At 42.0% G+C, this 18,251-nt stretch overlaps 1 protein-coding gene across 11 annotated transcripts in view; it reads right to left on the reverse strand.

The window, feature by feature from the left end:
- Window positions 1-7,554: 7,554 nt before the first annotated feature.
- The window catches only part of trpm3 (transient receptor potential cation channel, subfamily M, member 3), a 168,439-nt gene continuing 157,742 nt past the window's right edge, over window positions 7,555-18,251 (reverse strand). For 6 of the 11 annotated variants that reach the window (XM_032516958.1, XM_032516957.1, XM_032516961.1 and 3 more), the window contains 7 exons: window positions 17,624-17,875; window positions 16,086-16,260; window positions 15,458-15,586; window positions 13,668-13,818; window positions 12,233-12,426; window positions 11,513-11,645; window positions 7,555-10,848 (listed from right to left, as the gene is read on the reverse strand). In XM_032516958.1, coding sequence (XP_032372849.1) covers window positions 9,231-10,848; window positions 11,513-11,645; window positions 12,233-12,426; window positions 13,668-13,818; window positions 15,458-15,586; window positions 16,086-16,260; window positions 17,624-17,875 — 2,652 coding nt within the window. In that variant the 3' untranslated portion in view covers window positions 7,555-9,230. The remainder of the gene's footprint in view (window positions 10,849-11,512; window positions 11,646-12,232; window positions 12,427-13,667; window positions 13,819-15,457; window positions 15,587-16,085; window positions 16,261-17,623; window positions 17,876-18,251) is intronic. The other 5 variants (XM_032516962.1, XM_032516960.1, XM_032516968.1 and 2 more) reach the window with 2 other exon arrangements.

An 18,251-nucleotide genomic window follows, 5' to 3' on the forward strand; every position in this document is an offset into this window, starting at 1 on the left:
TGTGTGTGCGTTTAACTACTGGCCAATAACAGCTGTCTGTGGACAGTTCTCACTTTGTGTCCCCGTTTCACAGCCAAGGTCTGATCCTTAATCAGTGCAGTCCTCCACCTCCCTCAACGCTACACACTTAAACTGTTCCATGTGAACTCATATAACATTTGTGCGTGAGGTCAGGTTGTGCTGTTAGTGTATGATAAAGTGTATGTATTTCTTGCAAACTCAAGAAGAGACACAGATTTGAGAACATTAAAGTAAAATTAGCTTAGCTGTATTCTCTTCTAACAGTCAGCGACACTTTATCCTTCCAACGTCGACGCTGTCCAAAACTCAAAGATATTCAGTTTACTGTCCCAGAGGAGTGAAAAGACCGGAGCAAATTCCCACTTAAGAAGCTGGATTCAGACAATTGTTACTTTTTTCATTTAAAAAAATAAACCAATTCATTGATTATTAAAATAGTTGCCGATTAACTTAATAGTTGAACATAAAAATCGATACTCAATGTGTGGTTTTACAGCTTTTATAGTGGAGTCTGGTTTCAGGTTAGATGGTCATGTCCTGCTTCTGTCTGCCCCCCCCCCCTCTCCCCTCTGTGTTAGTAGAACTGTCCTTCCTCAAAGCGGTGTGCTGCCATGACAGCGCCAAGCCATAATCCCACTGTCCTTGAAGATGGTTACAAGGAGCAAATGTGTGCTCATAATAACTGTTGGCCTTATATAGAAGATAGGTCCATATAAAGAGATACTGTGGATCATCTCTTATGATGCAGTTGCATGTGTTGTAATGCATTGTTATGGCCCATAATGTGGGATTCATAGCAAGCACTATTGACGTTTTTTTGTATTCTTTAAAACCAAAACATTGATATGGATATCTTAAAAATGTATCTATTCTGGAAACTGTTTTGTTTTGTTGAGAAAGCCGAAATATATCTACATTTAAAAACGCATAGTCATCCAGTCGGCTACAGCAGCTGCAGATTGGGGAGAAGTGTACGCATCATCAACATTTTATATGTAAACTGTGCACATTTGTCCTATTCATTCTCCCATAGCAACTCAAAGCATATATGCTTCTTGAGTCATATCAACTCTTGGCCCCAGGTTCATTTTGCAACAAGTCCTCTCTCCTTTTTTTCCCATTTCCAACCAAACACAATTCAAATTTAATACATGCACAGAAGTGCTACACCACAAGCATATTACATGACTTCATCATGGCATGCCCCTGTTGGAGAGAGAGAGAGAGAGCCGTGAAAGCTAATGTGGCCATTCCAGACTCTCATTTTAAAAAGAATAATAGATGCTTCCAGTGCTGTGTGGATGGTTCATTCATGGGTAAAGTTCCTAGAAGAAAAAAACCTGGGATCTTCGGGGGTTGCTGGGATTGAGCAATGCTGCCTCTGAGCAATTTTTCCCTGGCATGAACTGTGTTGACAGTGTATTTGGTTACATGCTGATCACCACGGCTGTTTTTATGAGAATAACGGGACTCAGGTTGGACTCAGACAGACTGAAGACACTCAAACACTTTTGTTTTTTTAAAGACGGTAGGCTGCATCCTGATGGGTGTTGACCTGATGTGACCTGTTGACCTGTATTGACCTCTATTGTCTACATTTTAAACATGGGGATTTTCACAATGTAGCAGCATTTCACACAAGAGGCAGAGAAGAGTGGTACCCACATCTCTTGTTACTCAACAGCAAAGTGATCCTCTTCTTCAGTGACTCACTGCCTGAAAGCACATTAATCGTGATTAGAAACAACATGTATCCTACAGGAGGCAAAGTTCGCAAGACTGCCATAATGATAATGGCTCAAATGAAGTCCCTATTTGAGCACAACAGATGCTGCAGGCTGTGAACACCCCCCCCCCCCCAACACACACACACCACACACACACACACACACACCACAACACAAAAACACACACCACACACACACACACACACCCACACACACACACACACACACGCACACACCACACACACACACACACACACACACACACCTGCATGGACGTTTCGCCCTTCCCCCGGTTTGTCACGTAACGTAACTCCGCCTCCTTGCTCGAGTCCTTGGCTGAACAGCCCATTTCCAGGAAAGAAAAAAAAATCTGGTTAAATAAGGCAACTTGGCCGGGCGCGTGGAGCCTGCAGCCGGCCTCCAGGAGCTCCTCCTCCCGCAGAGCTCGGTAACAATTCCCTGGAAAGAGGAGGCGCCTGGTCCCGCGCCCCCTCTCACAAGAGGGCGAGAGTTAAGAGGGCACGGCGCTTCTGGGTCATGTTGACATTTTGAGGTGATTGTGTCAAAAAAAGCGAAGTTGTTTTTGAGTGCGCATGAGGTGCTGAGAAGTGGGGGAGTGGGGGGAGTGAGGGGAGGGGGGGGGCACCTTAGTACAGAGTGTTCCCTGACTGTTCCCTTTCACTTCCACGTGCGGAGAATGAACCGACGCACACCAGCGCTGTCCTGTTCCACATGGAAACCCTCCCCAGCGCGGACAGACAGACTGCATGTCCCAGTCTGTCCCTCCTATCCGTCGGGGGGGGGGAGGACAGTGCTGCACAATGACGACAGACCACAAACAACAGACTTTAAAGGCTACTCAGCCAGCCAGCACCATGGAGAAATACAAAGAAAAACTGCAAGAAAGATGGACTGTGTTGTGAAATGTGACTTTTATAGACAATCATTTCCAAAAGATATACTAGAAGTGGTTATTGTCTCTAAAACAGTAAATACATTAAATGATAAATTATAGAAAATGCACATTTTACAATAGCCTACATCACATAAAGTTTTTCTCTTATGGGGTTGAGGGTGTTTTCACATATAAAACCTCAACCAGTCTCCTCAACAGGGACCAACAGGGAAGGGACTCAGTTCTCATGCATTCTCATTGTCAGTTTACTTGGCAGAGGATTCAGTTCTCTGTCAGATGGGGCCTCAGAGTTAAAATACAGTACATTGGTAAAAGGTAACAGGCAAACCAGACCTGAAGCATGTTGTGTTCACTAAGCACAGGTGAACAGAACCGCAACGCAGACCCAGAGCGAACCGTACTCAGACCACCTCCCGAGAAGGTGTGTGAGTCCCTTTGGTGTGTTTACATATACGCCAAAGATGCTGACTAATAGATATGAGTTTATTAGGAGGGCTGAAACACACCAAGTGTAAAAAAAGCCCTTATTCAAAGCTGAATTGGTCCCATAATTAAAATCTGTTTGTGCCTGATGGCATCTGGACAAGTTTTAACCCTCCTGTTGTCCTCGGGTCCAATTTGACCCCTTTAAAAAATGTCTATATCTGAAATATGGGTTTCTTTTGAACCAAATTACCACAAAGAAATGGATCGGATTCCATACAACACTCTTTGCAAATACAATTGATCACTTTCATTCCTGACTAAACTCATCTGTACGTTCCTCTGATCTTAACTATTAGTCAAAATAATGCATAATTTCTGCTTTTTTAGGTCAAATATTAGGTATAATTCTATATAAATGAGGGTTATTGACCCTGAATTCAAAAAAAAAAAGTGTAAAACTAGTAAGGTGGTGTTAGTGAATGCTAAAAAAAAGTCTGAAAAAGGGACGAAAATGTCAAATCTTTGTCAGTTTTTGACTCGGGAGGAATACACAAGGGTTAAAAATGACAGACCCCGGGGCAGCACCTGTCCAACTCCTCTCAGCAGCTTTTTTTTTTTGGGTGGGGGGGGGGGGGGGTGAAGCCTGATGTCTTGCCTGAACTGAACAGCCGCACATGTGCCTCGTTACTCAACGGCTGACACACTGTGTGCTTTTGGTGTTTAACGAGTTATACAGCGATAGAGTTGACAGCTCTCTGCCCTAGGGGTGGAGCAGAGGGGGGGGGGCTCATGTCCCAAATTGTATAGGGGTTTTAGAAATAACTTCATAGTTTCCCCTCAGTCTCTCCGACTGGACCGGCAAATCAATGGAGCAAAAGCTCTATAAGTGGGGAAATACTTCCGTTCTATTTCCACTCTAATATATATATAGGTTTCAAGATTAGTAATTCTGTCTACGCCAAATTCCTACTCCACCTATGTTAAAAAAATAGTAACATCAGACAAAGTTTGCCCTTCTTTATTTGGCAGGACTGAAAATCCTCAACATTTGTTGTGTTCTGGTTTCAGAATGATGAAGACGGTTGGAGAACCGTTAGATACAAAACAGGATGTCGCTCTACAGGATGATTTTGTTCCTTGGCAGCTACCATGTTTTTGCCAAATTATGTGTGATTTTTTTTGCCATTGTATTATCATATGGCTTGACTTTGCTATAAACTATATTTTAACACTATAAGCATTTCAGTCAGGAGAGACTTTGTTGCAGATTTGCAAAGATTTATTGTACATATGCATAACAGGAAATGTACAGTCTTTGGCAATCAGACCCCATTGTTATGAAATGATATTCTTTAAAGGGGTAGAAAGCCAAAAGATAATCCCCCGATGGAGTCTAGGCACTGATGGTGGTGTGAGGAGCCCGAAGACCTAACCTAAGGCCTAAGTAGACCCAGGAGCCCTGCATTATGAAGACCGGATGGGGGGAGGAGGGTTGTGCTCTTAGCCTGAAATGACAACTGAGCAGCAGAGAGAGACAGGTTTAAAACAGGGATGTCATGCTGTGAGTGGCTCGTTAAATTCACGGCCGCTTCTGATTGGTTGAAATAAAAGTGAACGCTTCTAACAGCTGTTCGGTTTAAAGAGAGAGAAAAGTGATTAAGTTTAGAAATCGCCCAGAAAGAATTTACGCTGTGCTCTATTTGTCTTCTTCTGATTGGTTAAAGATGCTGAGGAAGTAAAAACAGGCGAGACAGGGAATACCAATCTATTTATTTTTTTTTATTTAACAATGCATGCCAGACATGATCCTATTCACATTGAAGAATACAGATTTGTATTTGCATCCAAATACTCGCTACTTTGATTTCATATTATAATCTCTTTCTATCTTTCTCTCAGTCACCTTTACAGTTCTTTACATCTCTGTACAATCTGAATGGAAGAACTGCATGCATTTGAAGGACATTAAATAAAGTGTGACCAGGAGAGGGATAAGTCCCTTTCACTTGTAGAAGCACATCAGCAATTATTGCAGAAAAAACGTGCGTGGGACTCTCTTTAGTTTACGAGTCACAGGTCGTGATAGGAGGGAAGCAGAACTGTTGATTATCATCATATGCTCATGACATACAGTATAGGAAAATATTTTAAAAATACTGTACACTGAGATTCTGTTGGGTTGGGTTGTGTTGTGATGTCATCTATGTGCTTCACACGTAGTCAATGTACACACATACGCACACCTCCTGTCAAAGCCTTCCAGCCATGTCAACAAACCACGAAGCCATTTGAAGAATCATGTCCACACATAGGTTTCGAAGTGCCATGGACACATATGTTATCACATATTCCTTATTGCAAGGATAAGTCCATTTAAAAAGAATATTTTTGATTTCCTATAAGTAGTTCAAATAGGAGGGGCCTAAACTTTCGGTCCGACACAGACATCTGTTGTCATACTTCGCCATGCATAACTGAGTGGAGCTGTATCAACTTTGCTTGGTTAACCCCTGCCTGCCAAAGGGTCAGTAGAGCATGACTCAGCTCGTTTCCATTTGGTTTGGCAAAGTTTGGTTTGGTTCAGCGTGTGAAGGGACCAAAGCCCTCTGTAACAATAAGCCCATCTTGTTTTGATTGTTAACATCTTAAACTCCCATGTTTTCATATCCTATTGCTATTTCTGAAGACATGAGATACAAAAAATATAGATGTCCCTCTGATCTCACAAAGACTCTGGGTTAGACCCATAAAGCACAGTGATATATCGGAAGCCTTCTGCTGCAGACAAATCCAAATCTCTCTATTTTTTTTTTTTTCTTTCTTACTACCTTGCATCACTGGGGTTAACATTGTCCCTGAGCATTGACTTGGGGCCAACCTTTCCTCTTTTACACACACAGTAAACTACATATCTGTTGAGGAAACTGCTGATCGTTTCTATGTAACGATGAGCTACAACATCCCATGTGTCGTCTTATATCTGTCCAACCCACGTGATCCACACTGAGCATGTGTCCACAAAGCAGTTAGTGTTGGTGGTTTAATTGCCGGGTTAAAGGGGTACTCCACCAAATTTACAAATAAAGGTTAGTTGACTGTACACAGTTGTATGTCTTTTGTAGCTCTGGAGGGAGCTTTCTGAAGTCTAAGATAAATAACTCAGATGTCACGTCCAGTTATAGGCTCGCGACTTTAAATATGTCACAGACAACTGGCGTTACTCACTGTGCGTAGTGGGTTTGAAAGATGAGATGATTTAACAGTCAGGGACAAGGTCTATCGAAAGAGCCAAGTGAGCTGAACCATGGGAATTGTAGGATGCAGTGTTTTTGATGCTTTAATCCAACATGGGAACTACCAGTCTGTCTCTAGAAAGTCCCCTAACTTTGAGCAGGTGCAGAAGTAAATCCCTGGAGTACCCCTTTAAGGTTCAGGGTTAGGGTTGGCAGGCGTGTGAACAGTTTGGATCATCAAACCGATTGGGATGTGATACAGAGAGAAGTCTAAATCTACAAATCCATGCTGCATCCTCACCCTTATGTCTCAGTTTCGTGTGCAAATAGATTTTGTTTTGCTTCAGCAATGAAACTGTTAATCTCAATGAGATATTTCTTTGTGTTTTGGTGGATTTAAATGTCCGCACAAGCAATGATACAATCTACCAATAACACCCCCCCCCCACACACACACATGGGTTTAAGAGAACAACAAAGGTCTGTTAGTGTATGCAAAAAGCCACATGTTAAACATAATCACAGATATTTGGACTCTATGATTACGGGGAGAACAAAACAAAAAGAGAAATTGATGAATCACTTCAGTCCCCACATGCTCCATCCATGCCCAAAAGGCACCCTAAGTTTGGTATACTGGCAACTGTGTGTTGCCGCGTTAACTTTACATTAGAAAATTTCTCATAAATAAACATACAATAAAAACTACTTTAAATACTTTATATAGTGATTGAATTGTACAGTATATCAGACAATTCTATAGTTAATAAATAATATACATCAGCATTTAGTGCATGTCGATGGTCATCTTTTTTTTATTAAATTTAAAAGCTTAATTAGAAAATACTTAAAATTCGACAAAAATATCACTGAGAAGATATAAATTTTGATTTTGTAATTCAAACAGGCATTTACTGTAATCATCGATAATGAGCAAGGAAATGTCAATAAATAGGATCAATCTTAAAATAAACGCACACATAATTAAACTGAGTTGGAATAGTGAGGAAATATAAAACAAACATGAAAAAAATCAGTAAGAATTCTATTAATTTCAACTATTTTATCTTTACAAAGTCATCAGAGAAGGGCATCTTCCTTCTCCCGGACTTTTCCCGTTAGAATAATAATAAGAAAGAACTTTTTAAAACACTGATCTGGCTATCATCTTTTAATAAAAAATAACCCCATATTTTCTTCCTCCATGTCACTTAAAATGCAGTTCTTTTTTTATAGTATCTCTCAGCTAGAATGCATATACTTAACAGCTTATTTCAAACATTTTTTAAGACAAATTCATAAATTAGCTCTTTCTGGAGGAACTTTTCTTGACCTGTGTATGATTTATAGTGGGCTTAGTCATCGGGCAAATGCTTTCTATTAAAATCTCATTTTGTAGTGTCTGTCTTTGAATGCACTTAAAATAAAGGAAAATGAATGACAGTACATGAAGGACGGATCCATTAGGCGTAAGTGGATGTAAAACCTTTGCAGCATAATGCCTGAAGGACTGCAAGAGAGCAATGATTCATTGAGTGTAAGGATTTTTGGTGTCAGGTGCAGGCAAAGAACTCACACCAGGTTCTCCCAGCAAGCATTGCTCCTGAAATAGGCTAACAGCGCCCCCTAGTTGCCCTTTCTTTTTGCAATTGCACTTAAAGTTCTCAGGGATCAGGTCTGAAATCAAGTTTATTTTCTAGCATTATGTAAGATTTTTGGAGTGTGTGTGCAAGTGTGTGCATGTGTGTGTGTGTGTGTGTGTGTGCAGACATGTCAACATGCACTTAAATGAACTTTTCCTTCATGTTCCTCTTATGGATTCATTCCTCAAAACACTGGATGCTGTCACCTGCTAATCTCAGTCTTCATGTCGCATACGTTTTCCTAATAACTTTTTGCTCTTGTATCACATGGATAATTAAACCCATTTAGTTATTCCTGCCGACACTTGACAGCCACGACTGGAAACTTGTGATAGAGTAATGGCCTTTCGACTGGCGTATGTTCAAACACTGCTTTCTTTCTCTAGCTGGACTGACAAAATAAATAAATGATGCTCCAAAACGCAAGACAACGAAAGGCATATTTGACATACCTTTGAGAAATAATAAAAAGAGATGAATACTGATTCTCTGAAAATGTGTATTTTTGTATCTAGAGGTAAGTTGTTGCCATGTTCCAGCAATCCTTTCCAGTGCAACCAAGAGAGGAAATAGTTCCAGATGGTTCGAAACACTTCACTGATGTCTTTATGAAACAGCCAAAAATGATTTTCCGTTTGCTAGTGCTGGGGTTTTACAGAGTGGAGTTAGGATTACATGAAGAGAGGATAATGCATTTTGAGCGAAGGTTTTGCGACAGTGATGACTCAATGCTAAGACAAAAGGACCATATGAGGTGGCTGTTTTTTTCTTTCCTTCTCCTCTCTTTGTCTCACACTTGACAGTTTCTACCATATAATGCAGCTATTTGTAACAGTATACTTTCTCTGACTGACGTGACTGATATGTGACGTAAAACAGTGACAGATGCCTACTTGACGTAGTGGTGGTGGGTGGAAGACATACAGTACAAATACTGCTTCCATTGCCATAACACCCCATTGAGTTACATAACTACAAAAGGAGGTAAAAACTACTCTAGATTCATAGCTCTTTGTTTTTGACTGGTGTACAGTAGGAGCCCTACATCTCCCATCTGTTCCCTCTGACACCTGCTTCAGGGTAAAGCTGCCCTCCACCACTGACTATGAATACACTTTTACCACCTTTTTTTAACCTAAAATGTAAGTGGAAAAACTGTGTTCCTGATCAGCATCTATGGGCAACTTCCCCCCGCTTTCACTCGGCCCTTTCAGTGTTCCTCCCTGGTCCAATCGGTGTGTGAGTGCGCCGACCAGTGTTCTTGTCACGTGTAGTTTTGTCTATCAAAGCTGCGGAATGCTGACGGAGTGGCCAGCTTCCTCATGGAGAGGCTGTCAGTCTTGGCTGTTTCAGGCCGTGCTCCGGACTTGCTCCTGAGGAAGGGGTTTCTGGTGCCTGCCAGACCCCGGTCCCCCCGACCCAGACCCCCAGAGTCTGCCCCCAAACTCTGTCCCCTCTCCATCCTCTCACTCACCGACAGGCTCTTCCGGTGCGGAGGGGCCAGCGTGAGGGAAGGATGGGAGTCGTCTGAGGAGCAGCTGTTTGCTCGCTCCAGCCTGGAGTAGGGGGAGCAGAGAGGGGCCCCACTAGGCCCGCCGAGGCCTCCTAGACGAGGGGTATCAGGGGTTGAAATCAGGTCCTCAGGGTCCTCTGGATCTGACTCAGTGTGGCTAAGCTCTGCCTCTCTCTCTGGGTGAGAGGACGCAATGTCCGACGGCTTATCAAAAGGGAATGAGGTGGATCCTCCGGGGGAGTGCGAGCGTTCTGCGGGAGTGTATGGAGCGGAGACGCAGCGCGTATCGATGCAGTCAGTGATGCTGGTGTACTCGGCAGCTTTTACCTGGACTCCAGCCCCCAGTCCACTGTAGCAGCCTCTCGGTGTGAACATGAGGCTGTGGGACTTGACCAGAGGGGCCTCATCCATGAAAACCGTGCCAGCTGTGGAGAGGTAGCGGCTGCTCTTAGAGCGCTCGAGCAGCCCTGCTGAGGGAGGCGGGGATGGTTCCAAGTCCCAAGGAGGTAAAGTGGTGTCTGGTAGGAGGTGGGCTGAGCACAATGACAAATCTGCCGCCGCACTGTCGTCAAACATGGCTCCAGCTGTTCCACTGCTGCCCGCTCCGCCCTCCGAGTGCCTGTCGCCCATACCGCTGGTGGCGGTGCTGCTGAAGTCCCGCCCTCCCGGCAGCACCGTCTCCATAATATCGGACTGCAGCGAGCGCTCTCTCTGGAGCGGTGGGACCATTCGGAGATGATCCAGAAAGACCTCCCCGGGCCCCACCTCCTCAGAAGTGGAGACATAGATATCAATGCATGATGATGGACGGTGCTGCTGGGAGACCGACAGCGTTGCCAGGGGGAGGGGCTTAGACTCCTTGGGGGCGGCACCTGAGGACACTGATTGGGAGCTGTTGGCGCGATGGAGACTGAGTGAGCGCTCTTTAAAGAAGCTCTCGGCTCGTTCCGCTCCGCTCGCACGTTCGCCGCCGCGGCCGACATAAAACGAGTGGCTCCTCGTCCGTGCAGCCATGCCAGTGGGAGACGGAGGCGACATGGAACCCTCAGCTGTTCCCTCCAGTGCCTCCTGCAGGCGGTAGGCATTCCCTTCGGTGCTGTTGAAGCTGCTCTGACGGAGGATGTATGCCGCATCTGGGCACTCCCCCTGGCGGAGCATGTACGCCGAGTCTGTGCAGTCAGAGGAAGTCCTGGAACGAACTTTGTTGACCTCACCACGCTCGACACCTGTGACGCGCTCCAGCGCTACGGCTATTCGTCCAATCAGCTCCTCCATTTGGGCCAGACGGATGTCAACGGTCTGCAGAGACGCCTTCATGAAGTGTTCCCTTTCATTGACTTCCTCCAGACGCATGGCCATATTCTCCACCCTGGTAGAGATGAAAGAGAGGTGAGAATAGCAGGGAAGAATGGTGGAGGAAAAACGTTTTCCCTTGAAACATTACAGATGTGGTTTTCTTTCTGTATCTTAGTTCTGTTGTGCTGTGTGCGTATTGCAGCATGTAGGCTTTATTTACTTCTGTGCACTATATGACAAATTGTGCACAGACAATTTTACAAATGTGATACACCCTGAGTCTCTCTTTGCAATCTTAGTGAATCCTGAGCTTTAATAGAACAGCAAGTCGGGAATGAATAACAGCTAAGATGAATAGAGCACACCCTGAGACCATAAGGGCATGAATGGATATTATAGCTGCCCTTGATACTTGTAGTCAATAGATTTAAATGCTTTAACCTCAGCTGCCACCACCACCCCATTTATCATTTTTTCTTGCTGGTTTTAGTCATTGCATTCATCCATATCCACTGTATGTGCTGGGCCTAAAAGGAGAATAAACATGTGATCACAAAAATAGTGTAAACTGTAAATGTGCACTGTAACATGTGAAGGCTAGGTTTCTGTCCTGTCACATCCTTTATCTACCTGCTAGACAGAGCCAGGGACGTCTTTGTATACTAACTTTCCATGGGCTGAACATTTTAGGTAGAATGCACACAGAGGTTATTTTTCTGTGCAGCTGTTTGTCCAACCTTTCAGAAGTGACTCGGATCCTCTCATCGTTAGAGGAGTGGAATCGGTCATCTTTCTCTCTGAAGTACTCTTCTATGCATTGCTCCTCAAAGTCGTGGACTTTCTTCAGCTCCTCCTCTGTGATGAATAGTTCTGTGGATGAAAGAGGAAGTGATAATGCCACAGTGTGATATTTAACATTACATTCATAACATTCATAGTTTTAAAAATAACAAACATTGAAATCCAATAGGGCAACACAATATATGTTTTATTATATCGCCATCGCCATATCAACTGGTGCAGTACACATATCACGAAAGGCTGCGACATAACGCAATTTCTTGTTAGTTGAAGGAAAATATCAGTAGAAAATGTAACTTATGTTCATTTAAATGTCCAATTTGTTCAATAAAAGAACATTAGAAATGATTTCCTTTTGTTTGTTTTAAATTCAATAAGCATTTTGTTTGTATTTTAGCAGAATACTGAAAGCAGCAGAAAGGCAGAACTGAGATACACTTTATTATCTGTCTATATATCGCAAGTTATATAGTTATCGCGACATTTACCAATGTTACTGCATATTTTCCTTGTATAGTGCAGCCCTAAAATCCTAAATATATACAGCACTGTTACAGCACTACAACAGACTATTGAAAATAATTTCCAGCGACATGAATAAATCCCAACTCTGAGAATGTTGGTGTTCCCACTGTCCAGGTTTTTCTGCCACTCACTCAGGCCATAGTCCCGCTCGTCGTCGTCGTGCTTGCGCCAGCGGCAACACAGATGCTTTAGGACCATGGTGATGTGGCTGAAGATGATGAGCGGCGGAGGAAGGACTGGGCGCTCGTGAAAGGTCATGATGAGTTGGTAGCGCTGGAACTTCCAGACCTGGTTGGAGATGGACTTCACCTCGAAGAATGTATTGCTATGATGACAGACAATGACGGACAGAAATGCCACACCGACCGAAGAAAGAAATATTACATCCATTGAAAGCTGAAATAAAATGAATCAAGTAATCACGGACACCAGACTACTGAACAGTTTCTTTCCCAAGGCCATTCAGACTCTAGATCTACACACATTCATTTGACTGATCTGTGCAATACTATATTATTAACAATAATATTAGTAATATATTTATTATTATTATCAAGGCGTTCCCCCAGGAAAGTTGTTTAGCCCAGTGGCAAGAACATGGAAACTTTTGTATTCTTATTAAATGACAGTTTATGATTTTCTGACATCATCAGTAAAGCCTCCTGTGCACTGCCTGCGTGGCGTGAGCGAGGCGTGAGCGTGGCGTTTCTGTTGCGTGCCAGTTGCATGGTGGCGTGAGCGTGGCGTTTCTGTTGTGTGCCAGTTGCATGGTGGCTGCGTGGCGTTTCTGTTGCGTGCCAGTTGCATGGTGGCTGCGTGGCGTTTCTGTTGCATGCCAGTTGCATGGTGGCTGCGTGGCGTTTCTGTTGCGTGCCAGTTGCATGGTGGCTGCGTGGCGTTTCTGTTGCGTGCCAGTTGCATGGTGGCTGCGTGGCGCGTTCTATGTCTTTGCACACCAGAAACGTGTCTGACGCAGTGCTGCAGGCACGTTATTTGGCTCATATGGGGAGAGAGTTGTAGAAATGTACTGCACTCAAGCATTTAAAAAAATTTTTTTGAGTCAGTTTGAATCAGTTACTGGAATTTTTAAATATGTTTTCTAAGGACTTTGTCTGTGTTCTTGCCTGTACTCAATGTTCTGATTTATCTTTTTTTAACAAGTTTAAAATAAACTAAGCATATAATAAGAATACTCGTTGAATAATGACTGCCCAATATTGTAGCAGCATGTTGTTTATAGTTTGTATGTGTATATATACAGTATATATATATAAGTGAAGATTTATTTATTTTTTACCAAAGTTTAAAAAATAGAATAATAAAATAAAATTAATAGTAAAATTCTTCCTTCTCCTATTTGAACACGGGAATCCTTATTTTAATTAGTAACTGGAATTTTGCAATACGTTTGATGAGGATTTTGTTAGTGTGTGTTTTCTTACCAATACTCAAATGTAAATGTTCTTATTCATCTTTTTCTTTTTAACATGTTCAAAATAACTTAATAACAAAAAACTATGGTCTGTCAGAGGAGGAAAAGATAAAATGATTTGAGAGTTTACATACTTGAACACAGCTATGAGTAGGTTGACCAGCAGTATGTTGGCCACCAGCAGATAGCAGGCCATGATGGCCGGGACGATCCAGGCGCCCGTCTTACATGGGGGCAGGGCCACCACCCCCCCATCGTCCGTAGTGACGTTCTGACCACAGGGGGCTGCACACCGCCACAAAGCAAACACACACACATACAAGTTAATACAAGGTAAACTATGCCTTTACTGTAGATATACTGAGAGACTTGAATCCATCATGAATATTTTAGTAGAAATATGTAGATGCACAACAAAACAAAGAGACATGCAGACACATGACAGAAACAGAAGACAAAGTATATAATAAAGGTTTAAGCAAATTAGAATAAAAAAACAAACAAACAACCAAGCACAAATTTCAAACAGAGTTAAACTATAACAATAACAACAATAACAAAGAGACAAGCAGACCTGAAAGTACCAAACAAAATGCATGACTGCATATTTCGCAAACAAACAAGAAGCATAATTTGTCTTTATGCTTCTTAAAGAAGGGACTGGAAAGAGTGGACACTATAATGGCAGCGGCTCATGTTCAGAAATGTGCATCTGAAAACAAAATACACAAAGAAAAATACATTCATCACATCTCATCACAATTTGTGTTCCCAATATATTTTAACATGCATCGATGTTTAAAAAATATATTGTCACATATGTGTGCCATAGCTTCATTCAGTGATGGTTGAGTGCTCTGAATCAATTGGAATGTATTTAGGATACATAGTATGTTTTTTCCATCTGTGATGGTTCAGTTGCTGTGGCTTATCTGGGGAACATTCAGCATTTGTTCTGGGTTTGTTTGCCTTTGAGATTCATAGTCATGCCCATCATTGCTTGATGTTCAATTGTTTCACACAATGCAGCCCAAAGACAGAGAACTGAAGTAATTTTTTCCTATTTTTCCAAATTCCCACCTTCAAAGAAAATTTGGATTTAAAAACTCTGACAACTGAACCACGTGAAAAAACAGATTACAGATGATGAAAGGTGGCTGATAAATATATTCCGGTGTGTATGTATGTGTTTTATTCCTGCATGGTGTGGTATTCACATGTCAATTTAAATGCTTACTTATATTATATGTTCTGCTATATTGGTATTCGTATTTTTCGGCAATGTTGCAATTGCTCCAGTGAGAAGCTGAGCCGGCATAAAAAAGGGAGGGTGATATGGTTTATGTGACAGACGGTGTTAACATGGCAGGGTCACTTCTTCAAATGAAACTAATTCAAAGTCAGGGGACAAAATGAGTGGAAGAAACATCAAAGGAATTTCAAACTTTTCAACTTTGATACTTCCTCTTGATGTGACAGAACATACGAAGAGCATAAATATATCAGAACACATTTGAAAAGTGCTACTGCCACGTAACAGTGCCATTTGCCAGCCAGTGCCAAAGTTAGTCAGGGTAAAGTTGCTTACAAAATATAGCCTCAGGTCAGGCGACTAGTTGGCCAATCAAAAACATTTGGAGAGGATAGGCAGCCTCATTCAATCAGGCTGTCGTACAGTTTTAATAAGCTTAAACAAGCTTCTGGTATTGAAAGAAAAATTCCGTTTAGATACAATAGCTGACCCAAGATACCAAACACATGAGGGCAACTTTAACCTCAGAGCGTGTGGAGCCGCATGCACACTTTTGTCTCAAGTGGCCTTTAGTGGTCAGAGTGGGCATGACATGGTGGCAATGTGAGGATGATGAAGGAGAGGTGGGATAGGTGGATGTGATTAAATTGAGGTCTATATCTGTTGATTTACTGGGGTTTTCACTGCACTGGGGAAAGTGGGATGGACCACTACTACGCCAGGTTCCGTAAGTTCGTAAGTAATTTGCGCCCAGCCAGAGTTTTTCATTCAGCCTGTGCTTTAACTTCCTACTATGCATATCTGAAACAAAGAATAAAAACATTATTTCAGATCTCTTCTCTTTGGGCCACTCCTCACATTCTGAACACACCATCATATATACAACCATACAAAAAGACAACAGAACACTTTATTGAGTCAAATGTCACTTTGTCTACAATAATATTGAATAACGGAGGGACACAAAAGAATCAGGACAAACTGAAAGTTAAAATGAATTTTCCTCAAGTAAGAAGCTAAGTCACTTGACAAAAAGATTCAGATGCAGATATGGTGATGTAAAAGCAAAATTTGTCAAGAATTTCCCCTGTTATCAACGTGATGCAATTTGTCTTGTAGTACAGTGTTTTAACAGTTACTGTATGCATTATAAAAGGAAATCTTCCAGTAACTTTTTAACCTGTGGAGGAATGACTGAACATTTAATTACACGTATTCGGTCACATTGCTTTCATCTCTCTTCAGAGTCAGCAAAACTAGTTTTTTTTCAAGAGGCCGGGGACTCAGGCCCTGAACTTACGGTCAATCTGGTCGGCAAACACCTCTCCGTAGATCATCCAGTAAGGCATGAAGAAGATGTTCCTAGCTAGCATCCAAGACGGGTCTTCATTAGGGTTGAGGATGGCCTGACGCGCCACCCCAAAACTCATCAGCACCACCAACATGATGATCACAAAATACATCATGTCGATCATCTGACAGGGAGGGGGGATAGAAGAGGATTGTCAAAGAGAGAAGGGAAAGAGTGAGTGGTTTAAGAAGAGGGGTGGGTGGGAAAATGGGGTGCAGTTGGTAAAAATGTCTATAGAATGGAGCAGTGATAAAAAAGAAGGATTGTGTAAAGTGAAAAAAAGCAACGATGAGGCAAAAGAGAGCAGGGAGGGAACGAGTTGGTCTGTTACAGCTGGAGGAGCAGTTTGAAAACTTTGATGAATGACGATCTGCACAGGAATTTTTTTATTACCATCACTCTCAGAATTTTGGTTGGTCAAATTTTTTTTTTTTTTTAATTCTGTTTTTAAATGCTCTTTATTAATGTTTATCCCAGATTGATTAAGGAAGTTACAATTCTAATTTATATTCCATAAGTCTCTGTAATTTCTTTACTTAACTCTATTTTCCTCCACATCTTAATTATCCTAATCCATCTAACAGATGCATTTTCCAAATCAGAAACTTTTAGTAGCTTTCTATTATTTTCACGAGGCTTCTTCTCTGTGATTTTTTTTTTTTGTGTCTTTGTAATTGAATCAATGTCAATGTTAATGAGGTTTGCCCCTCAATGATCTCTCTCATATCTCATATAAATAAAGGTTGATTGGATGTATATTTTTCGATGAAGGGTGCCATGCATTATCTTTCTAGGGAGCTGAAACACATCTAAGAAAAACATTGGAGCTACAGTTGTCATTGTAATCATTATCACTTTGTCAAAATGATACGGTGAAAATGATAATGTTTCAGTTTGTTCCTAAAGACTTTGTAAAAAAGAAAATGGCCTCCAAGTAAATGGTGGTACTTCAGTTTTTGGCTGTTATTTACATAGCAGTACTGGTTTTTCAAATCTGCTCATGGTGCTGCAACATCATATACTGTATGTAAATTATCAGTCTAAGTCATTGAATCAAAATCTCTCTCTCCCCTCTCTCTAATTGCTGATTTACATAAAATCAAAGAGCGATGGTGTCCAGCGGTACACAGCCCATGTCAAAGACAGCCGAAGATCACACATATCCAAATTTGAGCCTTTGATTCCTTCTCTAAATTTGTCTTCCTGTATGTATCAGGGGCTCTGATCATGTGCTCTTTGAGATCAAACAACAAGGTTTAGAGGTGCAGAATCTCTATCAGGACCAATCCTGCACAACACGTACAAATTAAACTGTTGTAATCAAGGGACTCAGTATGAATCATGCTGGGTAGAAGTCAGAAGGTAGAAAAAGTCAGACATAAATGAAGAATACATAATGAGGAAGAGGAAATATGAAATAAGCTGTAGATAGAAAACACACACACACACACACACACACACACACTAACACCCCTGCCTCCTCTCACCATCTTGCCAATCATCATCACATAGGGACCCAGGTACTTGTTGACCCCGAAGATGTCCAGCAACCGGATGTACCAATAGATGATGTTGACGCAATAGATGACCCGCCCGTAGCTCATGAGCGGCGGCTCCTGGAGACGGAGAACCATGCCGACGGAAAATATCAGGATGGCCATGAGGTCTGTGATGTTCCAGTACTCCTGAAGCCACACCTTCACCTTCTGTAACAACTTCCCCGGTTCTGACATCAGGATCTGGGCAAAGGGTTGGAGGGACATTAGTTGAGAAAGGAAAGGGAAAGATGAAGATACTCAAATGCAGGAATAATGTAAATATATGTGTTCATAGGCACAGAAGTTAAAGGGAAAATTGAGCCCAAAATTGAAATAGAAGAAAAGAAATGCAACCCATCATGACCACCATTAGAGGGCAGTATTAGTTAGAGAATCAGGGCATCTGGCAGATGTCTGAGGAGGAATTGTTGTGCAGCTGAGAATGATGTGCCATAATGATTAATGCATTTCATACACTTACAGTACACACACAGCCACAGAGTGAGGCAGATACGATAGTCTCATATGGTCACATGTATTTTCTATTTATTCTGTTTTCCCATCTCTGTCTAGTGCC

The sequence above is a fragment of the Etheostoma spectabile genome, chromosome 5 (assembly GCF_008692095.1).
Source record: "Etheostoma spectabile isolate EspeVRDwgs_2016 chromosome 5, UIUC_Espe_1.0, whole genome shotgun sequence".
NCBI classification, from domain to species: Eukaryota; Metazoa; Chordata; class Actinopteri; order Perciformes; family Percidae; genus Etheostoma; species Etheostoma spectabile.